Source organism: Canis lupus, chromosome 4, assembly GCF_011100685.1.
Source record: "Canis lupus familiaris isolate Mischka breed German Shepherd chromosome 4, alternate assembly UU_Cfam_GSD_1.0, whole genome shotgun sequence".
In the NCBI taxonomy this organism is placed as follows: domain Eukaryota; kingdom Metazoa; phylum Chordata; class Mammalia; order Carnivora; family Canidae; genus Canis; species Canis lupus.
In genome coordinates this window covers 66,032,709-66,059,690 of record NC_049225.1, presented here as the reverse complement: position 1 = coordinate 66,059,690, position 26,982 = coordinate 66,032,709, and the positions used below count along the sequence as shown (strand labels likewise).

General features: G+C 34.5%; 1 protein-coding gene across 1 annotated transcript in view; it reads right to left on the bottom strand.

Moving 5' to 3' along the window:
• HCN1 (hyperpolarization activated cyclic nucleotide gated potassium channel 1) overlaps window positions 1–26,982 on the bottom strand; it is a 386,694-nt gene that overhangs the window by 23,158 nt on the left and 336,554 nt on the right. Inside the window, exon 6 of the mRNA XM_038535146.1 lies at window positions 22,921–23,161. Within this exon, the coding sequence (XP_038391074.1) occupies window positions 22,921–23,161 (241 nt within the window). The remainder of the gene's footprint in view (window positions 1–22,920; window positions 23,162–26,982) is intronic.

Below are 26,982 nucleotides of genomic sequence, written 5' to 3'. Positions count from 1 at the left end.
TATCTATATTCACTATCATGTTAAATAGCATCACATTTACACAGTTACCCAAACCCAAAACATGGTGCCATTTGTAAATTTTCCCTTTCTCTTATTTTCCATAAACAGCTGGATTGTAAGTTCCACTGATTCTTTCCTTTAGCATCTTTTCACATCTTTTGCTGAGGATTAGTTTAAATCTTCATTACTTCTTGTCTGGGTTATTTTTAAGACTCTCCTGTCTATCTGCTTGCATGGGTGCCTCCCTCTATGAGAATTCTTATTCCTTAATGCAAATTTGGTCATTCCATCCTTCTTGCCCATTGAGTGTAGGATGAAATCCTAATTTCTTGCCAAGACATAGATCCGCATTTACTCATCTCTTGCTACTGACTGCCTCCCACTCTACATTCCAAACAGACTGAATACTGTATGGGCATTTCTTCAAATCACCATGCTTTCTGTATTCTCTGCTTCTACACTATCTGCCCCTTCCATCTGGAATGCTCATTCCACAAACATCTCCTCAATCCACTACCTCCCACACAGCCTTCAGGACTCAAGGTAGCTGTCATCTCCTTCAGAGAGGATTTTTTGAACAAATTCCTCCATCTTAAATTATTTTATCTTATGTTCTTAGTGAATTGGATTGTACTGATGTGCATATCTATATGACTTCCTACATGTTTGCTTTCTTGAATACATACTGATTACAGGACATAGTGACTGGAGTATAAAGAATGGTCTCAATAAAGCTTGTTGAACAAATGAATATTAGTCAAAGCATAGACTGTTAACATCGACTAGATAATGTTATTTATATATACTCTAATTACAATGGTATGTGATAGGTCGAAAATGATTTTATGTCATCGGTTGAGAATGATTTTATGTCAATAGATCAAGTAGGAAATATTAATGTGGAATAGGGAAACACATGATTAATAAAAAATAAAATATATTTGTCTATACGTATGTACGTGTCTGTGTGTGGATGGTTATTTCAACTGAAGACCTACAAAGCCCCAGGTTAGATTAGAGTTATAAGGTTTGAAGAGATTCAGTTTAGTAGGCAGACAAAGATAACCTAATTGTAATATATTCAACAAAAAGGTAGAAATAAGCTGGAACTACTATCAGAAAAAGGAGCAATGCATGGATCAGCCTGGAGTTCAGAGCAGACTTGCTGGAAGAGTAAGTCTGAGTAAGTCCAAAGTAGGTAAGTGAATGAGATGAACGAAAAGCTTTTGCCATGAAAATGCTACTAGCTATCCACTTTGGCCATGAAATCTATATAAATATTTCACTGAAAATGATATATTTCATGGTTATCTCAGGCCTCGGGAGAATGGGAAGACATTAATATATAGGGTCAATCAGTGTAATCATACCTCCCTATGGCAACTATTTACTAAATGGATATGTAGATGTATGTGAATCTGCCAATACGAGTATGGATTATTATAAATCAATGTTTCATTTTGTGTCTGCATCTACCTTACCAAAGCACACCTAGTATTTTACACACACACACACACACACACACACACACACAATTTCATCACTTATCCCATGGAACTGCTCCATAAAGTGGGTATTATTATCATTATTTTACTACTACTGCACTTGGCTAAAAGAATTTGATTAACTTACTTAAGACTAAATAACTAGTCAGTAATAGGGCCAATATTTGATTCTCATTCTGTGTGAGGCCATACTTGTTCCATCCTGCACCTTCACAGATATTGTATTTGCTGATTAAAAGGGAATTCCGTTTTTTTAAAAAACTTTATTTATTTACTAATGAGAGAGAGAGAGAGAGAGAGAGAGGCAGAGACACAGGCAGAGGGAGAAACAGGCTCCATGCAGGCAGCCCGATGTGGAACCCGATCCGGAGACCCCAGGATTATGCCCCGAGCCGAAGGCAGGCACCAAACCACTGAGCCACCCAGGGATCCCCTAAGAAGGGCATTCCTTTTTTATTTTTTTTAATTTATTTTTTATTGGTGTTCAATTTACTAACATACAGAATAACCCCCTGTGCCCGTCACCCATTCACTCCCACCCCCCGCCCTTCTCCCCTTCCACCACCCCTAGTTCGTTTCCCAGAGTTAGCAGTCTTTACGTTCTGTCTCCCTTTCTGATATTTCCCACACATTTCTTCTCCAAAAAGGGCATTCCTAAAGAGAATATTTTAATACATGGTAAGCCCCTTTTTTCCCAACAAACATTTTTGAAGTATCTTAGGGGAAGAAGACTATATTCATATAAATTACTGTGAAGATAAAAATTAAAAGTAATTGAAACAAAAATATATTTAGTTGATAGCTAAGTAGAAGGAAAGTGATCTACAGCATAGCTCCAAAGAGACTTAGCATCTGTGCACTGAAACGCTCGTTTGAACAAGTCCAACTGTGTTTCCTAACTATGCCAATCCTTTCCCTTGGCTAATACAGAATCCAGTTTACAGAATATATCAAACTGCAGCCTGCTTGCTGAGAGGAGCTGAACGCTGCTTTAATTTCCCAGCCGGGAGCTGGTATTTCATCATGAACCAGGCATATTAAATTGTTGTGTAAATGGAAAGACCACAATGTAGGCCATATGGCAGTTTCTCTTTGCAGAAGAAGAGAGACCTTCAAATCAAACTGTTAAGTCTGTGAACCATTTGATGTCACAGTCATTAGTTTGGAGACACGGACAAGAGATTTCTTTATCTTGTCTAAGTGTTCTTCCCTCCTTCTGCCCCATATGAGTGATGGGTCCATTTATAGTTGAAAAAAAAAACAATCTAGGTCAAGCTTAAATCTATTATACTGTGAGTGAGATGTCCAGAAGTTTCTATTCCATAACAGAGGGAAATATGCTACTTTAAAATCAATTTTCCAAGTCCACATTTGGGTCATGTTTCTCTGTGGAATGAGTTGGATGGATTTCAGATCATTGGAAATGGGTTTCCTGAGGTGATAGAGCAAAATTAGTTTCATATACTTTTTTTCTGTGAAACAGACCATTCTTTCCTTCAATTTTCAACCTCTACCCCAACTTTTACTTGGGACACCACTGTTTAGCTTTTACGACTCAGCTCAGACATTACTTCATTCATCCATCCAGGAAATTTATACCACAGTCTATTTGTCTCAGGTATATTCTAAGTGTTGCAAGTGTAAGACAAGAGACTTACACACCCATGGAACTCACATTTCATAGAAGGACATGGAAAACCTCAAAAAAATAAGATGACTTGAAAAGTGACAACTACAATAGAAAAATACAACATAGTAATATGATGGAGTGATAGTGCATGTCTAGAACATCATAATCATAGAACTGTTGATGCTTCAGGACTTTTGATATCCATTTTAATAATTTCCATTCATTTTAATGATTATGTTTTTCTCCAAAGATTTTCTTCTCATTTCAAAACACATAGCAGTTTCTGAAGCTTTGACTTCCAGTCTAAGTTCCTCACTGACATGTTCAAAAACTCATTTTCTCTCCCCACTGCTGTTGTAGCAAATTTTTGTCCAAATCCTTGCAACTATGACAATGCCACAAATTACAGATCTTTTTGTCAGAGATCCTTCATGAGAAAGCAAATCCTCTCCTTCAGAGTCACCTGGCAGAGTCAAACCACTTAGGGCCATCCTTTTTCACAGGATAATCATTCTCTCCGTTCTTTGGAGTTCCACCTTTTCCCTCTCCCTGGCTACTCCCAGGTCCGTAGGTATTTGGTTCTGGCACAAGTGAGCCAATAAACCCAGCAAATGCAAAGAACTGAACGATGAACCCAAGATATCTTCCTAAAATGTGATCTTCTGGGCTGGAAATGAAATTACATGTCCCTTGGTGCCATTGGTTTTTTTCATTTTCACTCTTCTTATATGGTTAAAGACTTCTTGCTCAAAAGCCAGTGGGAATTAGGTTTATTCTTAGGTATTTCTGAAGTCCTACAGACACAGACACTTTAAAAACAATAAATTTCATTTGGAAGGGTAGTAAACATTTTTACTGAATCTTTTTTAGCTTTCAGGTAGTAAAGGTATCTGTATTTTGGCTTCTTATTCATTTCTGTGGTTCCAGAAAAAATCTCAAGATTGTTATCAGAAAATGTAGCCAAGACCAATTATCACCAGTTTCGATTCTCTCCACAGTTTTAGTGACAAAAGGGCTTGGCTCAAAGATGCTCAAACTAATGATGGCAGGGATGTTAATTTTGGCTTTTTTTTCCCCTAAAAAATAAATATACTTTCCAGCAAAATTGCAAGGTATATGTCTATATACACACACAAAAAAAGGTAGTTATGACAAATGAGTGTTTCAGAAGGGCTTCATAAACTGGAAATGACCTAGGATTTGTTTAGCAACACTCTGTGGTTCTCTTATACATATGGTATCAGACACCATCAGACAAATTCTCTTTTACAAAAGACAAATTCAAGTTTTTAGCAACTATGTAATTAAGAAACTTTACAAAACTAAGCCTTTTGTACAGCTCAAACTTTTACTGGATCAATTTCACGTGGGGGGAGGGGTTGTAATTAAGTTTTAAAATTTCCTTTCTTGATATCTTAAACAGGGATAGAGTCTTATCATAAAAGCCTAGGATGCAAAATTATACTTACAGAATGTATTTGCTCAAGTATGGTCATTTCCCCTAATTTATCTTGCTGGAAATTTTCCATGTAGGATTATTTGTCTGGAGCACAAGTATTTTGAAATTCTGTAGTATGTACTATTCTTTGCTGTAACATCTTCTTGTCCTTGCACAATTAATCTTATTGCAGCACAAGTAAATCAAATCAACTTAGAAAAATTAATCTCCATCTATAACATGTATCTTTGTAAAGCTGTGTCACACAGTGCAAGGAAGTGATCAGACATCTGTGTGTTTCACCCAAACAGAAGGTCAATCAAAAATTTCACACTGCAGAATGAGCACATGGCTTAGTTCGAGCCCCTTTTTTGCTCTGACCTCTGCAATTATAACCAGAATGCCTTGGTACTAAAGGCACTGAAGCCAAAATCAAGCCATTATCAACTCCAAGATTCTCAGAAACTTCTCTCTGTATCACTTCCTTTCTAATTAGATAAAAGAAGGGGGAGATATACAGAAGACAGATATGGGGGTATTATTTTGGTTTCTCTCTAAAGATGTATAATGATAATATATATATATATATCATTGTCACACCACAAATATATAATGATAATAATAATTTTATTTACCTATTTATATTATTTCTTTAAAAATGTAACCTATTGGAAATTGAGTCCATTTGTATTATGTCATCTTTCTCTTCCAACTTACAGTAATACATGCACAGACATGCATGTTGCACATATAAAAATGATTTCAGTATTTGGTAAATATTGCACCAATATTTCTAGTCTTTTATTGAGGCAGGGAGCATCAGTGGCTGTTCTATAGTTACGAGTATCTTATAAATTCCAAGAAAACAAGAAATTTTAACGTGCTTGTTTTGTCTACTATAAGAAAAGTAAACATGTGCTGAATTAATAAGGGAACCATTGCACTGCACAATGCATTCAATTAAGATTTCAAATGCTATTTCTTTAAACAGTCTGATCTGTACTAGACTTTAATATTCTCATTCTTGTCCAATTTGACTGTATGAGTGGCTATTAACTGACTTGCAAGAATATTTAGACATATTTTTGGAACCTTCTATTTCTTTCTTTGGAGTCACTCACTGCACGCCAGTAAAACATTCATGTGTTATTAATGTGTTAAGGTGTTTCTCTTCTGACATGTGTTATCAGGTACAAAGAGACTTTTTAAAACTGGTATTTTAAATTTGCTAAATACACTCAAACATTTCAATAAATGTATAATACTCTGCAAAATAGGTGATAAAATGTAATTTAAAGTGCATTAGATTTTTTCCACTTCATTATCTTTTTGCTGAACTATTCTGACAGGTAATCTCACTCTCTCCTTGTTAGTAAATTCAACTACAAAGAGTATCTCCATAGATAATAGATAGGTCAAAACAGTCACACTTAATTGGAAAATGCTTATAATTAGTAATTTCAGGTTATTTAGCAAGAGTCCAGAAGGAATTTGTGCGTATGTATATGTATGTGTGCAATGTGTTTGATAATTCAGTCTAAGAAGAAAGAATCCTTATTTTCTGAAACGCTATAAAATAACACCTTTGGTAACAACTTGCAGAAAATTCACCTGTTACTCTATGAAGAGTAGTGGCCTAGAATGATAGTGCATTCCTGCCCCTGACAATCTCTGTGCTTGTGCATGTCTTAGGCTCCTCATTTGCACAAGGTGATGAGATAATGGATTAGATCCCTCCTAATTCTAAACTGTACAAAAATGTTTCTGAATAATTCAGCTTTTGAAAACATATATATTTGTTCTTCCATTTCCCTCTTAGTGCATTTAAAAATTGATATTGAAAATGGTAAATATTACATATTTTTGTAGTTATTTTAATCTAATATGGAGTTATATGATGTATGTGAAATTACTTAGTATAATGCCTGGCCCATTAAACACTGCTTGTTTGGAGAATTTGGATTTTATTAAATTCTATGGTATTATTTCTTGTGTGTGTGTGTGTGCATGCACACTCACAGGAGTACATATGGTCAAGAGATTAGGATTTTCAGAGTTAAAGATATCTTTGTTTTGAAAAAGCTTTCAAGATTATTTATCCTATCTCTATATCCCTACTTCCCACCATTTACACACTTGATTTAGAGTGAATTTCTTTGCTACTGGATTAAGACTAACACTGACTCCGGAGAATAACACAAATTGACAATCAGATTCTCCTGTGTTGATTCACTCCACATGAGCACTGAATCAATAATACCTCAGTAGCATACATGCATCTGCTGCTCTAGAGTACACCAGCACTGTTACTTTCATTGCTACCTAACATCCCAGCACATACTCTACGCCGTTCTAAGTATTTTATACATGTTAAATCATTTATTCCCCTAAGCAAGGCTAATGAAGTAGGAATTATTATTACCCTGATTTTACCACCTCTGATTTTGAAACAGAGGTTTGGGGAAGATCAGTGACTTTCTCCAGGTACAACAGCATCTCAAGATCTGACTTCAACACCTACACCCTTAAATAGTACCCTTCTGTAACACCACAAAGAGCTTTTCAACCAGCCTCTGACACTTTCTATTTTTTTTCACTACCCATAAAAAAGAGTTGTAGTTAATTTTTATACACTAGAACATGAAACATCACAAATATCACTTGCCTCCATTTCTATTCAGAATGCCAGGGTCTTGTCTTATAAAATACCCTCAAAGATAATACTACAAACACAATATACAACCTTCATTAATTGAAAAATATCATGGACTCTAGAATAGGCCAGAAGACATTCTGGATGCTCAGAAAGCTATTAAAACAAGCGATTTGGCAAAAAAGATTACATCCTCAAGAGTCGAATTCCAACATAATCATAGTACTGGATGACTCCAGATGATGATCCTAAGCCCCAAGATGTTTAAAAGTTGCCTGGGGACATGAAGTTGGGTCCATTGACAAAGATGGGACTAGAGCCTGGCTCTGTGGATGCTGAGTACTTTGCCACATCATGCTATTTCCTGATCCTTTTTTAGCTTTGTTCCTAAAGATAGAATTTGACTGTTTAACTTGCAATATTATGACAGAGGAATAACAAAGCAAGAAAATATGCTTAGGCTTCTCGGACATAAACTTTTAAATTGAATGTGGTTCAGTAGGGAAAAATCACTGGGGCAGTTGTATAGTTTTAGTAATGTGGACCTTAACACTTGAAGGGGAAGGTCTAAATTTAAGAGTAAGTAAAACCTGGGCACAGAATAAAAAGCCTCTGTTATTAGCACAAGTGGGAGGCCACTTGGAAAAGGAAAAAGCTAGAGATAGAGTTGAAATGAGGACACAGTGAGAAACCAGCCATCTGTCCACCAGCAATGATGCACATAAAGCAACCCACAGGATACCATCGCCTTCCGAATGAACATGCTCAAAGAGTGGATTCTTAAGATCATAAACAGTATGTGTTGGGCATTTATCAAATATAACTTTAACAATGTTTGAAACTCAAATACTACAATCTGGTAAAGAGCCTGGCATGTTTCATATGCATATCTGTTAAGTCTTACGTAGGATAACAATGTGACTCTGAGAACGTCAAAAAAATTTGTTTCCAAGGGTATGCTTAATGCCACAAACCATAATATTTATTATACCCACAGAAAGATGGTCTTATTTCACCTCACCTCACTCTAAGCTAATAGCATAGAACAGAAAAAGTGAGAGGAGAACAAGATCACAATTAAAACTAAAAATCTGAATCCAAGTTCTCTCCATACAGTTGCTCTACTTGCACAATTTGTTGAAGGGTGCCTACCTAGAGACACACTTGTCCCTCATTTTTTCTCTTAGATTCCAAAAATACAATGAAGTATGATAATGGTCCTTAAAAAGAGTGTCCCAATATAATAATAGTTTGCACAACTTTTATCCAAAGAACTCAGAATGCTTTACTAATGTTAGCTCATTCATCATACCCAGCTGTGATGGAGGAAGAGCAGATCTGCTGAAGTAGGGCAAGAAGTACTTAGTCAGCAATGCTATGCTGAGGCTTTGAAAGCCAAATGTGAGGCTGGAGAGCAAAAACACAGAAGCAGCAAAAGAAGTAACCATAAAGGAATCTTGCTACTCCGTGCAACAGTAAGATATTATCAAAATACTAAGCCTAATATCTAGTTCACATTTGTGACTTCTGTTAAGAAGCTGTGGAAAAAATAAAGAAGAGTAGACATTATAATTTCATGTTTGAAAAATTGAAAAGAAATATAAATAGAGATCATTTATTAAAGTTTGGTAGTTGGCTTAATGATATGAAATATTATTCAATTAAAGATGGCTCCAAAATTAGATTTGCTGCCACAAATACTAATTCAATAAAAATGATGTACCTGAAAATATGCTAAGGTTGAAGATACAAATAAAAATGTTAAATGATCTTCTATATTATTGATATAATATAGGAGTATCTTAGTCCTGTAGCCCCTGTGCATCTTTTATATAAATGCTGCAAATAAATCACAAGAAACATTAGAGATGGAGAGAAAATAAAAGAGTATAAATAATATATAAAAGAAAAAAATAGTCTTAAAAGGATAGCCATCAATTTAGTTTAAGCATGTCTTCATTGAAATATAGATAATTCTTATCATAACATTTAAAGCATGTCATCATTGTGTCCATCAGAATGCTTGGAGACACTTCATCCAACACACTGGCTTCAGTATTCTTTGTTAAATTTGCTATTAACAATCTTTCATTTTAAAATTCCTATTTAGTCATTATTTCAAGTGTTATATCCTAGAACTCATTTATCACCAATAAGTTACTTGAAAGAAAGGAGCAGAAAGAATAGAGATAAAGAGTAGAGACAAGGGAAAATATATTCAACCAACCGTCCATCCATCCATCTTTTCATCCATCCATTCATTTACTCATTGTACAAGTTCTTACTGAATGTGTTATAGTTCAATCACTGTGCTTTGATACCTCATGTTTAAATTGGATGAAACCATAGTGTCTAAGCTCATAAATTTCATAATTTAATATGAAAGACTGATATATAAAATAATAATTAAAATAGTTCAATAACAGGTTAAGATTAAAGTGTTATGAAAGTAGAGAGAAAAATCATCTGTCAAAGGAGATGAAAAAAATTTTTGAGTGGTATCTTAAAAATACAAGAGGCAATGTATAAGACTGAGGAGTGGAGAGGGATTTTTTTTAACCAAGGGGATCATCTTTGCAAAGGCAACCTTTGCTTGCTTAAGAACTAGTAGTATTAGGGGTCAGTTTAAGGGTATCTAGAGGGAAATATATGAGTTGAGATTAGTAAGATAGGTTGGGCCAAATTGTACAGAATTTTGGAGATTATGTTAAAGGATATGGATATTAATCTTCATATGGAGGCCAGGGGTCACAATTCAGATGATCCTTGTGGAAAGAAAAAAAGCTGCAGAATGAATGAAAGCAGGAAGTACATGGTGCTGGAAGCTCCCCTTTGGGGAATCCTGGGAAATACAAATGGAGTAATTTGGGGCTTCAGAAAAGAGCACATTGGTTCTTCTCCAATCATGAATACAGATTTACTCTAAGGAGAAGACTTAAAGAAAACATCAATCTGGGAGATAGTTTTCTCTTAGATTATCCTTGGTGATGTACATCCTGCTTAAATAGTTTTTCCTCCAGGTACACTTGACAGAAAGCCCTGCTACTTTTTAATCTCTGAGATATGCATACAAAAATGGGTAAAAAAATCCTTCCATCTGTTCTATATTACCAAAAACTCCTTTAATAGCACACAAAGTTTATCATTACAAAAGTTATCATTTGAGTAACAAAAGTAAAACGTGAAATCCAAAGTCTACTAGTTAATCAAAATTTAGAAATTTATATTTTCAAAAGAAAAAATAATATTTTTAAAATATTCAAAATAATTTTATGTTTTAAAGTGAATCATAACCTGTTAGATTTGTTTCAGCTTGCAATATTATTGCAATATCATATATTTTTAAAAACCCGTATTTTCTCTGAAATAATTTTCCCCAGTTTCTGATGAATATTAAAATTTAAGAACTAGGTAGAGACACATTTTTAAAATTCAGTGCATGAATTAGAATTACAGGTAATGATTAGGAAGCAAACTTGCCCTATAAAGATTTTACTTTGGTAAGTTCAAGGTGTGTCCTGGTATGGCCTATTTACAAAGCTCCAAAGATGGTCCTTGTGAACAACCACAGGGATATAGGAGAACCCGGATTTGTAACAAAGACCTTTCTATTTTCCATACCTTTTCTTTCACCTCTTCCTCCTTTCCTACTTTAGTAAAGAGAGAAAGACATTATGACTTCAAAATACAATCTTTTTTTTTTTTTTTTTTAAGATTTATTTATCTGTTTTAGAGGGAGAGAGAGCAAGGGGAGGGGCAAGGAGAGAGCGAGAAAGAATTTCAGCAGACTCTGTGCTGAGCATGGAGTCCAGTATGGGGCTTGATCCCACGACTTGAGATTATGACCTGAGCCAAAATCAAGAATTGAAGACTTAACCAACTGACCCACCCAGGTGCCCCTAATAAAACGTCTTCTTAATGTTCATCCTGATTTTCATTGATTGTCTCAGACACTTGAATTTAATTTTTTATTATGCATTGGTGTATTTATACATGACGTTATAGAATCATAGAACTGTGAGGTGGGGACACAGATGGGGATTAACATCTCTCTCACTTGATGACTTAGCAAAGCTGTGGTTGTACATTATCTGGTATAGGTAGACTCCTAGGTGGGCTAAAACTTGTAAAAAAAAAAATCTTCCAGATCTGTCTTATCACTATTAAAACAATTATTTCATCAGCCTAATCTAAGAAGAGAACACATGAGGAAGCAAAATACAATAAAGCAAAAAAAAAAATCGACAAGAATATGTATCGTTTTTCTCTGCTGTGATCTTCTCATAAATAAAATGGAAGGACTGAACTAATCAAGTTTTGAGCTTACTATCAACAGATATTTTACACTTTCTAGAAAATCTGTATCAGCTTTTAGAAATGTACAGTCCACCAGAGGTGGCATCAACTGTAAACTACAGATTGGCAGATGTTTCAGTCCTTTTAAAAATAATGAATAGTCATCATGACAGGGATTTCCTGTGGTTTTTCAAATCTGTGGCTCTAAATTTAAAAATGCCAGATGATCATTATCTAGCCAAATGCATTTTGGGCATAAAGATCCTAAACGTAAACATTAGCTATATGAAGTTCCTGGCAGTCTCCTTAAGACTGGCAAAACATTAGACATTATTAAGCAGCACCTAATATCAAATTATTTATAATAGCAGCAGTCATGGGAATTATTTTCCTTCTGGTAGGTTTGTTTCATATGACCAACCATAAGAAGTACCTATGAGACAGATATTTTGAAGGAAAGAAAGTTGGGAAGCTGAATTGGTTAGAACTCTTTGGTGTGGAACGACAAGCAGCTGTTAAGAGGTGACTAGAGATAACAATGATAATGAATTACATTATATTTGAAAAACAAATGCTTTTATTTAAAAATCATAAACTATTGAAAAAAGATACATTACTTGAAGTTTTAATAAGGCATATTAATAACACTTTACCTTACTCAGTGGATAAAGTATTAATAATATGATTAATTTAATAAGAGGAACATATGAACAGATTTCAAAGGTGTTTAAGAAATGCATGTATAAAAGGGCCATGGATGCCTTTGTAAGGAAGCTAAAGCTTAGCTGATGTTTAAAGTTTATATCCTAGAGGACAACCATCATGCCTTCTCATAGGAGAAGGCTATATACAGTAGACAAAACATAGGCTTTGAGTTCAGGACATTCATAGCTGAGTTTGAAACATGATTTTGTTGCTTTTCAGGTACTGGCCTGGCCAAGGCTTATTTTATAACATTTTCCTAAGAGGAAGAGTCAGGAGGAGTTCAGGAACTCCTCTTCCTTTAAACAAGAACCTCATTCCTTCAACACCTGAAACTCATTGCCTCACCATCCACCTGGCCTGAGCCATTATCTCACAGGTTGCTTTATCCTCACTCACTGTCACTCCCAATGGGAAGCCTGGGACTTCCTAATTGATCCTATATGCCTGGACGTACTCCTTAAGTGGTTGTATGGGCAGGGAGGCATTCCTTACGCTTCCTCCTAGCTTTAATTTTCCTAGAAGTATTTATCATTATGTGGTAATGTAGTTTAATATTTCAGGAATTTAGTTTTCCTTATTGAATTTTTATTTCTAAAATTTAAGTACTGTATAAAATAAAAGCTACATGACTGGGGAATTTTGTCTATTTTGTTCACCGCTTTATATCCCCAGGGACTATGAATGTGCTAGGCATGTACTATATGTTCATTCTCTTGCACTGCTTGTCCTAGAACATTACTTGAGACTTCTGTTGGTGAGAATACTGGATGAGATGATACATGTGCTGACCTAACACTTTCCCCAGCCTTGAAACACACACACACACACACACACACACACACGCAGAAAACAACAAATCAACACAAAAACTTCTCTGGGTTAAAACAAAACAAAATAAAATCAATTTCTTCTAGAAATATATTTTGTATTACTGTAGAAATAAATCAAGTCAGGCAAAGAATACAAAACTCTGAGTTTGGTCGTTCTTTGAAAAGTCTCTACATTTCATTATTCTGCTTGCCATTCAGTTGGAATGTTCTGTGTGCTGATTATATTCATTTAATTCAGATATTTGAGAAGAGTGGAAAGAGTGTTCCTCAGTTGGTCCCTGCTCTTCCGTTTAATTATACTATGAAGTTACCACCATTGGCCATGCGAATATAGAATCAGTATAAAACAAGAATATTTCTGTTCATTTTAAAATTCCATATCAGATACTTAAAGAGGCATGAATTATAAACCTTGACATGCTAAATAAGTACAATTTGTTATTATTAGGTTTCAGCTGCTTTTCATGATCTTATTTGGTGTTTAACTTGAACAAATATCAACTATATGCATAAAAGAATTGAAAGTGATATAAATCTATTTTTTCCCATAAATTATCTATCAAAGGATTGTGCTTTCACTACCCTGGGGTGCACTAATAGCCACTTTAGGTCTCCATAGTGAAGATATAAATGTGGCTATAAGCATGGTACCCAAACAAAATATTATTTTACAAAATTTCTTACTGAAGTGAGTTGGGTTGAATAAGTACATATTTGACTCTTATAGGAATAAACTATAGGAGAAATATTTGTTAAACTGTTAAAAACTGTGAGATGACCTCATTGGTTAATTTAATAAGGCTAAATTTATAACTGATCATTTATGTCTCAAGAAATTAGTAGAATGGAAAAAATATTCTGTATAGAATTGGATTTTTTTTTTGAGTGAGTGAGAGAGAGAGAGCGAGCATGCATGGCAATGGGGGTGAGGGGAGAGGAGAGAGAGGCCCAGAGGGAGAGTGAGACTCTCAAGCAGACTCCACACCTAACACAGGCCCAACATGGAACTTGATCTCAAGACCCTGAGATCAAGACCTGATCTAAAATCAAGAGTCTGACACTTAACTGACTGAGCCACTCAGGTGCCCTTAGAATTGTATTTTATTTTTAAATTATCTAGTAATTGTAGACCATTTCATTTCTTTTTTTTTTTTTTTTCATTTCATTTCTTTAAAAAATAAATATCCTTTAATCTTATCATCTTTCTTATGTATCACTTACTATCAATATAATTTATTATTTAACATATTTGATATTCTGTAATTCTCCTATTCAAATATGTGTTTGTTTTCACTCTGCCACTCTATCTCCAAATGTTACAATTAAAAAAATTTAAAAACAATATAAATAAAATGCAACTCATGCACTATGCAATAGCTTCAGACCAAAAGTGCAACCTATTTAGAAATAAGCAATAAGCAATAATAGGGGCATCTGCCTGGTTCAGATGGAAGAGCATGCACCTCTTGAGGAGTTTGGATGGGTCTTGAGTTTAAGCCCCACTTTGGATGTGGATATTACTTTAAAAAATAAATAAACTTTTAAAAGTATTTTAAAAAGAAAGAGTAATAATAAATTACTATCTAAAAAATGCAATGGAATTTGACCAAAGCAGTATAGTCAGATTTATATGTACTCAAATTGCAGTCATCACAATGAAGAATGGTTAAGAAAAATATACTAAATTTTTTTCACCCAAGAAGCTAAAAGAAAAAAAGCAAAAAACTAAAATCTAAAGACAGTGAAAGGTTTCATAAAGAAAAACATTTCAGAAATTCATAAAAGGAAAAAGCACTTTCTTTGGAAACACCATGAAAATAACAAGTATTAATGCAAGTGATTAAAAAAAAAGTGAGAACGGCATTAGGAAAGAGATATATATTATAGATTTAGATGTAATTAAACAAATATGAAATGGCTTTCAGTTTTAGTTGTGACATGCTTAGAAGTTCTTACTCCTTCTTAGTAAATAAAATAAAGAAAAAATAAAAAAATACAAAAATAAATAGAGAGATATTCTGTGTACATGGACAGGAAGATGAACTGTCAGGCAGCCCCAGTGGCTCACCGGTTTAGCGCCGCCTTCAACGCAGGGCATGATCCTGGAGACCCCGGATCGAGTCCCACGTCAGGCTCCCTGCATGGAGCCTGCTTCTCCCTCTGCCTGTGTCTATGCCTCTCTCTCTCTCTCTCTCTCTCTCTCTCTCTGTGTATCTTTCATGAATAAATAAATAAAATATTTAAAAAAAGAAAGAGTAAAACACAATTAAAAAAATAAAACAAACCGTCAAGACGTCAATTCTTCCCATTTTGATCTATAGATTCAATTCAATCAAATAAAAATCCTAGCAAGTTATTTTATGGATATTGACAAACTGATTCTAAGTTTACACAAAGCGGCAAAAGGCCCACAATAGGCAACCCAATAAAGTTGGAGGATTGATGGACCCAACTTCAAGACTTACTCTAAAGCTACTGTAATCAAGACTGTGCGGTATTGGTGTAAGAACAGACAGATTGACCAGTGAAATAAAACAGAGAGCCCAGAGACAGACTTTTGTAGATATAGTCAAATGATCTTTGATAAAGGAATAAAGCCAATACAATGGGGAAAAGACAATCTCTTCAACAAATGGCACTGGAACAAGTGGACATGAATATACAAAAAAATAATAATAATCTAGGCACAGTCTTTACACCCTTCACAAAAATTAACTCAAAATATTTCATAGACCTAAATATAAAACATAAACTATAAAACTCCTAGAAGATTACATAGGAAAAATCTAGATGCCTTCCTTAGATACAACACCAAAGTCACAACCTATAAAAGAAATAGTTGAGAAGCTAGACTTCATTAAAATTGAAAAGTTCTTTAAAAAAAAACCCCAAAAACCAAAAAACAAAAAAAAACTTCTGCTCTGCAAAAGAAAATATCAAAAGAATGAGAAGACAGCCACAGACTGAAAGAAAATATTTGCAAAATACACATTTGATAAAGAACTTTCATCTAAAATATACAGTCTTAAAACTCAACAATAAGAAAACAACTTAATTAAAAATGGACCAAAGACCTTAACAGACACCTCAATAAAGAATATATACACATGACAAATAAACATCTGAAAAGATGTTCAAGGTCATATGTCCTCAGAGAAATCCAAATTAAAATACAAGAAATCACTGCACACCTATCTAAATGGCCAAAATCCTGAAGACTGACAACACAAAATAAATACTGGTGAGCATATGGAACTACAATAACTCTCATTCATTGCTCTTGGGAATGCAAAATTATAGCCACTTGAAAGACAGTTTGGCAGATTCTCATAACTAAAAATACTCTTACCATATAATCTAGCAATCACACCCTTTGGTATTTACCCAAAGGAGTTGAAAACATGTCCACAAAAAACTTGGATGTTTATAGCAGCTTTATTCATAATTGCCAAAACTTGGAAACAACCAAGATGTCTTTCAGTAGGTGAATGGATAAACTGTGATGCATTCAGACAATGGAATATTATTCTGCACCAAAACGAAACAAGCTGTCAAGCAATAAAGAGACATGGACAAACCTTAAATGCATATTACCAACTGAATGATGACAAAAAGGCTGCATGTTGTATTATGACAACATATGACATCCCTGAAAAGGCAAAACCATGGAGGTAATAAAAAGTTCAGGGACTGTTCCAGAGAGAGAGAGAGAGAGAGAGAGAGAGAGGAGTAAATAGGGAAAGCACAGTGGATTTTTAGGGCAGTAATAATATTCTGTATGATATTATAATGATGAATATATATCATTATACTTTTGTCAAAACCCATCAAATATAGCATACCAAAAATGAAACCTAAGGCAGATCATGATATGGGGTGATTATGATGTATTGGTGTAGGATCATTCTTGGGGCCATTCTGGTGAGTGATGTTAATAATGTGGAGGATGAGCATGTGTGGGGGCAGGAAGTATATGGAAAATCTCTGTACTTTCAAATTGTGATAAACCTAAAACTGCTCTAAAAAACCATAGTTTTAAAAAAATTAAACAGTTGCAGAAATAAACCCTTGTATATATGATCAAATGATTTCTGACAACGATACCAAGATCATTTAAAAGTAAATGATAGTCTTTTCAACAAACGGTGCTGGGAAAATTAGACATCCATATGCAAAGAATGAAGTTGAACCAATACCTAACACCATACATAAAAATTTAAAACGGACCAAAGACCTAAGTGCAAAACCTAAAATTACAAAACTCTTAGAAGAAAACATAAGAGAAAGCTCCACAACATTGGCTTTGGCAATTATCCCTTGGACATGACACCAAAGGCACAGGTAACTAAAGAAAACAGACAAATTGGACTTCCTGAAAATTTAAAAATTTTGTGCCTCAAGATACACCACAAGCACAGTAAAAAGGCAAATAAAATATTTGCAAATCATGTATCTGATAAGATATTAATATCCAAAATATATAGAAAACCTCTAATATTTTGTGAGGTGGTGAAACTATATGATATCATAATGGTGAATACAGGACAGTAAGCATTTGTTAAAACTTATAAAATTTTATAGCACAAAAAGTAAATCATATGGTATGCAAATTAAAACAATAATTTAGGAAATCAGAAGTTCTCAGGATAGAATGCAGAATGTAACAAAAGGATATAAATGCATTATAAATGTTGAAACAACCTCACTGAAGGAGATTAGGGAATAAGATGCTGACCTAAGCATCTTTGCAAATGAGTGAAGAGGCAAAAAGAACTTTACATGAGATTTATTCTCCAGTTGATTAACTTATTTCCTATGGATGTATATTTTTACAATTTTAAAACCACTATACATGCATATTACCACTGAACAGTTAGGTAAATATACAGTGGAAACCAGATTTCCTACTCTTGAGTGAAGTGTTATAAAACAAGAAAAGAAAGTCAAAATAATCCATATGGTAATGGATTAGAGTTGGAAATATCAGTAGAATGAAACCTTGCCCCTCGTACTCTTTAAAAATAAATAAATAAATTTTTAAAAAACAAAAAACCAAGAGCAAACCAGAGGATGTTACAAGTAAATGGGATCTGAATGAAAAGAATATATTGGGTAAAACCTGGGAAAATCAGAATAAAGTGTGTGCTTTATTACTTATTAATAATGTATCAATATCGGTCCATTAATTATGACAAAAGTATCATAATAATGGTAAATAAGAAACTGGGTATGACATATATGGAATTCTCTGTATAATCTTTGAAATAATTTTCTATCTAAAATTGTTCCAAAATTAACACTAAAAGTTTATTGAAAATAAAAAGGGGACTATGTATACATATATATATTTATATAATGTGAAAATTATTTGGAATCTTCTGGAGATTTTTTTTTTACATGCGGATGTTTGGATCTCAATTCCATTCAATTCCATCAGAAACTCTTAAGGTATAATTTTGGTTCCGGCATCAGATTTTATTTTTTAAAGCTTTTTAGTATTATGAATAACTGAGTTATATGAATGGAATGATTATTCATAAACAAGTAGAAAACTGAAATAGCTTTAATATCCATAGGAGACAGAGATTCAGACACAAGTGGCTTTGCGTGTGAAACTTAAGAAGCCTTCAAGTATTAGGCAATGCCTAGATGGGTTAAGCTTCCTTAAAGTAGAGAATACATTTTTTAATGGTTTTCTTACTCTCTCCAAGAAGTAAACAAAACCTGATATCCAAAATTAGGTAGGGGATCACAAAAATAAGCACCATTAACAATAAATAACAGCCTAATTTCAGTTATAAAGATGTTACAAGGTGTTGAAAAATAATAATACGTCAGGACAAACTAGTTTTTATCCTAGAAATGATTTTATGGCTCAATACAAGGATATTCATTACCATAACTAACTTTACTAATAGTGTAACCAGATAAAGTTAGGGAGACAAGTGTTCCAGACTTTGTATAAAACCTTAGTCATATTAACAAATACAACTGCACAGTAATTAAAAGTTCCTTTGAATTGACAAAATGTATGTTGAATGTAAAAATACATTCTTCATACATAATAATGCTTCCACAAAGTCCTTTCCAGATGTTTCTATATTTATCAAACCTTCCATTAATTGCATCAAAAATGTTTTCTCTCCCAAACCACCTATCTCTACACTTGGCCTGTACATGTACACTTTTTATTTTTTATTTTTTACTCCATCAGCTTTCAATTACTCTTTTTTCTTTATTTGAACATTAATCCTCTGTGCTTTCGAAAGTAGACTTTTTTGGTATTAGCTTTCCAAAACTCTTTTTTCCTTAGTACAATGCACAAAGGCTTAGGGGCTAATGAGGCAGCACAGAATCATGACGAAGAGTGGGAAGAAGGGGAAGCTGGAAACTTCAAAAGTATCTTTCATGGATGAGAGAGAAAGTCAAGGAAGCTAATTATCTTGAGTTGATATATTTTGTTCAGCCACAATAGATTAATGGATAAGAACCTTATGGTTATTTTTATATATTCCAAAAAAGCACTTAATAAAATTCAAAACCTTCCCTAGTTAGTATTTCTCAGCTGTTATTGAAGAAAACTTCAACTCAGCATATATTTATTTTTATATAACAAAATGGAATTGTCTTTTTCTCAACTACTAATTTGATTTGAATACCTTTTTATCATTACTGATTTTTTTAAGGGACTCAGATGTACAGACTGACTAATCTTCAATGAACAAAAAATATATATATCTCCAATCTGGACTTACTGATTCAGAATCCCTGGTGGGTGGGGCCTGAGCATCTTTGTCATTAAACAGCCCTCTGGTGATTTTGATGGACACGCTGAAAATCAGAGGGAAGATAGGCAACTACACTATTAATTTCAGTGTGAGGTGGACAGAGACCAAGACTTTAGAAAGCTATGAGAAGTACTATGGAGACACAGAATTAGGAGACATTGATTCTGACTGAGAAGTCTTCTAAAAAGATGGCATACTATAAAGTCTGTGAAGGATGAACACAAATTAGCAAGGATCATTTATTCTATACCTCACTTCTGAGAAGGAAAAGAGCTTCACTTGAATTGCCTCTTACAGGATAAACCTATAGATATTTGAGGACAGATTTCTTGCCTTTTCCTAAGAAAAATATTTCAGTTTCCTGGTGTTAAGGAATATTTAAACATTAAGCTTGCCAATTCTGATACTGTAGTACCAGAGGTCTAATTTAATCATTAGGTTTCTGATGTTTTGATGGAATTGGTAGAAACTAAGAAAAGTGTGTAATATCCCTCTTCTGCTTGTTCTAACATTATTTCCTCTATGCAAAAGAGCCTCTACTGGCCTTATATTAGCATAACAGCTCCTCTATAGTTGTTTTACTTTTTTTGTTTCAATGCTATTTGGAAGCATCTTTGATTGGGATGATTAAAGCTCCTCTATGGATCAGCACGTATGCTAGAAAAGGTACAGAACACACAATTTTCTTCCTGATATATAAAAAGCTAGTGGATTTAATATATGTATGTTTCTTTTCCCCTGGCGATATTCTCTCTCTCTCTCTCTCTCTCTCTCTCTCTCTCCCTCCCTCCCTCTCTTTTAATTGACATGTAATTGACACAATATGTTAGTTTCAGGTATACAATTATATAGTAACATGGAATCACTCATGTCAAGCAGTAGCATGTCAAGGAGTGACACAAGAACCAAGGGCATTGGAGCTAAGATCAGATACTGCTGAAATTAGCACCAGCTGACGACACACTCAGAACTGATGATGAGCAGAAACAGAGGAGGTCTGAACACAGATCAAATCCCTTTAAAAAAAGGAGGATTTTTGCAGCAAATTGTCAGACTTTCAAGATACTGATCCTTTCACATTTGACCACATCAAAAAGCTGCCACTGAAACTCTGCCAGATTGATCTCTGAACAGAACAGACACCCTCCACTCCTTGGACACAATAAGCAGCACACGCCGAGGGCTGACCCCGACACACCTGGGGCTTATCTCAACTGTGTGTTCACAGACCGACTTCATGTTTGGTTCATTAACTTCCTACCCCCTGTTCTACCTTGTTTGCTGTGTAACTTGTCTTGTGCTTTGTTTTGTGTGACGAGTAAGAAGCCGAGTTAAATGAGTAGTAAAATGTTACTGAGTTTGGAATCCCGAAACTGCTTTACAATTAGGTCAACCTTGCTTTACAATTGAATAAAACTGAACATTGTGGAAAGACACAATTCATGTGTGTGCCTTCATAGCATGTTCGTGACAACAACATAATACTTTGATATTTATGTATATTGAGAAATGATCACTGCAATAAGTCAAGGTAAAATCTGCCACCATATATAGTTACAAAATTCTTTTTCGTATGATGAGAACTTTTAAGATCTACTTTCTTAGCAACTTTCAAGTATGCAATACAGTGTTATTTGCTATTGTCACCATAGTGTATATTATATCAGCATATTATTAAAGAAGTACTTTAATTTTTGCAGAAAGGATGAAATCTTCCATATGTGATGGTGGAAAACATCTCTTTTGGGGAAAAATACAGAATCTTGCCTCACACTATACTCACAAATATATGCTCGGTAGATTAATACTACAACATAGTATTCAAAATGTAATCAAAGTATGGATAATAATCAGTAGACTGTAATAAAATAGTAATAAAATGCAAAACTAAATAAGATAGAGGTAGAGATAGAAAATATTTTAGTAATTTTACAGTGTACAAAACCCACCCAAGGAACACAAAATCTCTAATGCCTTAAGGGAAAGGAAAGGCAGGTTCATATCACATCAACGATAATGAACTTGATTGGCCATGGGGTGACCAGGTTGAACATAATTGTTGGATGTGTTTGTGAGGGTATTTCCAGATAAGATAAGCATTTGGATCAGTAGATTCAGTAAAGTAAATTGCCCTCCCCCATGTGAGTGGGCATCATCCAAATCACTAGAGGTGTAAATAGAACAAAAGTAGGAGGTGGGGGTGGGTGGGGAGTTTGACTCTCTTTTTCTCACTGCTTGCATTAACATCTCATCTCATCTTCTGCCTTCAGACTGGATGCACACCTTTGACTCCTCTGGTTCCCAGCTTGGGAAGCCAAACTAAATTCTCCCACCAGCTTTCCTGGGTCTCCAGCTTGTAAATGGCAGATCACAAGACTCAACAGCCTCCATATTTGCTTAAGTCAATTCATTTCCTTTTGTATATATATTATCCTATTGGTTCTGTTTTTCTGGAGAGCCCTGACTTATACACCACTCAACCAGAGGCTCCATTCCTCAGCCTTTCTTATATGTAGAGGTACTCTGGTAATTAAATTCTGGCCAATCAGATATGAATAAGCACAACATTGACAATTCTAGGTATACCTCTAAAGAGAAGTTGCTCACTCTTCACTTCCTCTGTCCCCTTCTCTGTCACCTGTGAGTCATATCTAACATGATGGATAAGAACTAGTTCCTCTGGTATAAGAGAGAAAAGCACTCAGATGGATGGCAGACCAACAAAATAGATGATATCTGGGTCTCTGAAAGCTGTCTTGGGGAGAGGCATCTGACCCTCCTGGAATTTCTGCATGAGACAAAAATATACTTTTCATCTGGTTTAAGCCAGTGTTCATAAGTTCCAGTTTGGGAAGGTAAAAAGATACTCCAACTATACAGCAGCAAAGGTACATGTACTGAACATGTGACACCACTGATATGTGAAAACATACCATTATAGACACTTTTTATCAGAATTCAAATACAAGTTCATAGTCAAAAGCCACAAATCAACATTCTGATATCTCCAAAATTCTGATAAAGATACATAAGCAAAGCAACATTCAGCCCCATTGCATTTTCTTTTTCACTAACCTCCAAAGTAAGAGCCATCTGTCAGCTTCATTTCCTTACTGGATTTTGTGATGACACCAGCAACACCATGTTGAATGAAATACATTTTTTTACCCACAGCTCCTTCTCGTATGATATAATCTCCAGGTTGAAACACCTCAAATCTCAACTTGCTCAGCATGGCAGTCACAAAATTGGGATCCGCATTAGCAAACAGTGGCATTGTAGCCACTAGCTTCCGACAGTTGAAGTTGACTATCTCCTAAAGATGGCAAGGGCAAACAAATATGAAGAGAAATATTAATCATATCAGGAAGAAAACCACATGCTTAAGTTAAAATCTACATATAACATAATATTGCGATTTTAGTTTAGAACCAAAGACACATAAATTCTAATAATCTGCATATCTCTTAAAAGCAAGAAATTATGTTTTATTTATGTGTAGAAATTCTGTATTCCCAGCATCTAGTGCAGTATAGGCATATATTAAACACTCAGTAAATGTGAATTAAATACATACGCCATACCTCTTATAATTTCCAATTCATTTACTATGTATAAAATTAGAACTTAAATGTGGAAGAGTTTTGGTTTCCCTTTTATCTTGTATGAAGAAAAGAAGCCACACTACCTCCTATTAGCTATAATATTACTGCTTCTGTGCTCCATTGTGTTGAACAATCTAGCTTGCACCTACTGACCAGAATTCTGAAACAAAGGCCCAGCTGCCAGACAACAGCATTTTGATGTTTTTTTCTTCATGTTATTTACATTAAAGTAAGGACGATGTGGGTGTGCAGAGAAAGGTTATACAAAGAAGACTCCAATCTAACTATACTTTATAATTATAAATTCAATCTGTTTCTGAGTTAGATCAGACGATCACTGTTTCTAAAGCCTCTTGGGTTTCCACTGGAAGTCTTAGAGTGGAGGGGCCATATTTTCTTTTTCCTGAATTGTTTGTTTGTTTTATGTCTGGAACCAGGCCAGTTCTAAACTATAGTTACACATTTGATTTCATTCTGTAGATCTGGTCCAGATTAGACATAGTAGTATCTCTTTGGGCCAAAATAGAGATATGGGACCAAAGTTTTTTTTTTTTTTTAAGATTTTATTTATTGGAAAGAGAGAGAAAGAGAGAGAGAGAGTGCACAGGCAGGAGGAGAGGTAGATGGGGAAACAGATTCCTGGTTGAGCAGGGAGCCCAATGTGAGGCTCGATCCCAGCACCCTGAGATCATGGTCTGAGCTGAAGGCAGATGCTTAACCGACTGAGCCACCCAGGAGCCCCTGGGACCAACCATTTTTTTATCTTGCAAGTTAGATGTGTTAAGAGATAAATAGTAGGAATTAAATTTTACCACAATGCCATTTCTCAAAAATCTCTTTTCCAATGAGCCCCAAAGGAAAAGGGTGAACCCTGAATTTGTGATCTCTTTTAATAGACATAGATACTGAAGTAAACCCTCCTAAGAGGTGAGAAGAAAAAAAAAATTGAAGGTATTAACAAAGGCTGAGACCTGAATTCTTGCTTTGAGAAAATATGTTATACAAACTAAAGGATTCTAAGACTGAGGGGAAAAAAAAAAGTTTCAATCTTGCTTCATGAAATGAATGACCTGACCTTATCCCAGAATATGTAGGGAAATTCTAGCTGATATAGGGAGGACAAAATTTGGGGTACAAGATTGAAAAGAAAGTATTTCATCTTTAACAGTATTATCTTGTCAGTTGTGCAGAGCAAAGAAGAGTCTCTAGTGGTGGGGCTACATGGAGGATGGTAAAATATCTAAAAATCAGCTATAATAAGCAAAAAGTGAACACAGCAAAAAAACAAGAGAAAGATGTTACATGTGATATCTACTGTAGCATCACCCAATCCCAAATAATGCTCACCTGACTCCATGGGTGGCTGTACTGAGGACAACTTGTGGTTAATTTTAACTGGTGCTGAAGAGCCGTGGTGGGAGTTGGGACTATAGTAAGTTTCAGCTCATAGTAAGTGCTCAGTAAAATGCATGCAGGTATGGAAGATGGAAGGAAGGAGGGAAGGGAAAAAAAAACAGGGAAAAAGGAGGGAATGAAAGAAGGGAGATGGAGCTTCAGTTGTGGAAAAGAGTGCTTACAAAGACTAATTTTGTTCCCATTGGGAGATATTTACTTAAAACTCTTAGAAAGCTCTCTCAAGCAAACAGCTTGAGAAACAAGTCTCAAAAATATGTATGTAATATGAATAAAAATATGTTTTTTATCATTCAAAATACTTTGATACAAAAACTTCATGAAGATAAATGGTGAACCACTCAAGGTACTCAAGGTAACCTTATGAGTTGAAAGAAGACACACAGAGGTCATTAAAAGGACCAGATTGATTATTTGAGAGTTAATGATTTCACATGTAAAATGACATTGAATACTGTGGAGGAAAATGAACGTAAGTCAGGTTACAGAGAAAATAAGAATTTTCAAACAAAAATAATACAATAAGGAATTCTTTTATCTGTGTTCTTAGATTTAAACTACACAAATTTTTCTCTTCATTGTTCTCTCACCATTTATTTTAGAAAATAATTGGAAATATATTTTATAAACAATTTAACTGTTCTTTATTTATATGAATAGCTCTTCTTCTATTACACATTGCATATTCAGGTACACCTATTGTAACTGTCTTGATTATAACACCATGGGGATAATTTCATATTATCGTTATGGCTTAAAGGAATCCATTAAATTTTCTCTCCCTCTCTGTGGAACTTTTACCCCCAATGTGACAACTATCAGATTGAACTATAAAAAGCATTTGATAAGAAAAAATGTAATTAGACAGAAAGTTATTTGCATTTAAAAGTCCTCTCTGCCCGCAAAATTGGCTTGCTTTAAGCTTAATAGAAACAATCATGTGAGTCTAGAAATGAAGCAAAACTTTTAAAAGCTCTTCTCCATCAATCACATTTCTTTATAGCACATTTTCGTAAAGAACATATTTAATTAAGTTATTAATATCTCTCCATATGTAAAACAAGACTTTTAAAGCTCCGCCTCCATCAATCACAGTTCCTTATAGCACATTGACTTAAGTAAGACACACAGTTATTAATATCTCTAATTTCCATCCCGATTTTTTATGGCAGTTGTTACAATGTGCCATTTTAGCAATATGTCTGGCCTGAATTAGGAGTAGTGACCATATCCATTAAATTGAGGAATGCTCCATTTCTAAGGGTATCAGACATGGCCCTGACCTTAATAAGGTACTCCAAATTACCAAGCTTACTGCCAACACTTAAAAAAATGAAATTACTTCTTCCTGGAGCATCCCGTAGTAACAGAAAGTATAGAAATGCTAACAAACAAACACAAACATCAAAAAAAAAAATCCCGTAATGATGAGTGTATTTCAAAGAGGGTCAAATGAAAGAGCTACCAATAACTAAAGCTTTAACAATTGGCAAAACAAGGTAAACAATGTAGTATTAGATTGATTCCAGAGTATAAACTAAGTAATCATGAGATCATATTTACATAATATAATTAAACAATTGAGTAAATTAAGAAGTAGGGGAAAATAGACAAATCTGTTTAAATTCCAAATAAACTTTTATCTATTAAATAAAAGCATAATTAATGCACGCAACAAACAACTATAAAGAACCCTGCATTTGATCTTACTTTGACGTGTAATTTTATTTCAGATATGAAAGTCTTTCCTTTTCAGTGGTCCTTCATTTTGTTTTCCTAACATATAGCAGAATTATTTATGTTCATTGTTTAGTCACAGACTAGAGGTCACTTTTTCAAGTGTCATACAGAATAAAGTGCACTAATCTTAAGTGAATTTTTCAAATGCACACCATATCCTCTTTATCTATTCATTTGTCAATAGTTGGGCTTCTTCTATACTCTGGCTATTGCAAATAATGCTGCTATAAACACTAGGATGCATGTATCCCTTTGAATTTGTGTTTTTGCATTCTTTGGGTAAATACCCAGTAGAGCAACTGCTGGATGGTAAGGCAGTTCTGTTTTTAACTTTTTGAGGGGCCTCTGTACTGTTTTCCACAGTGGATGCACCATCACT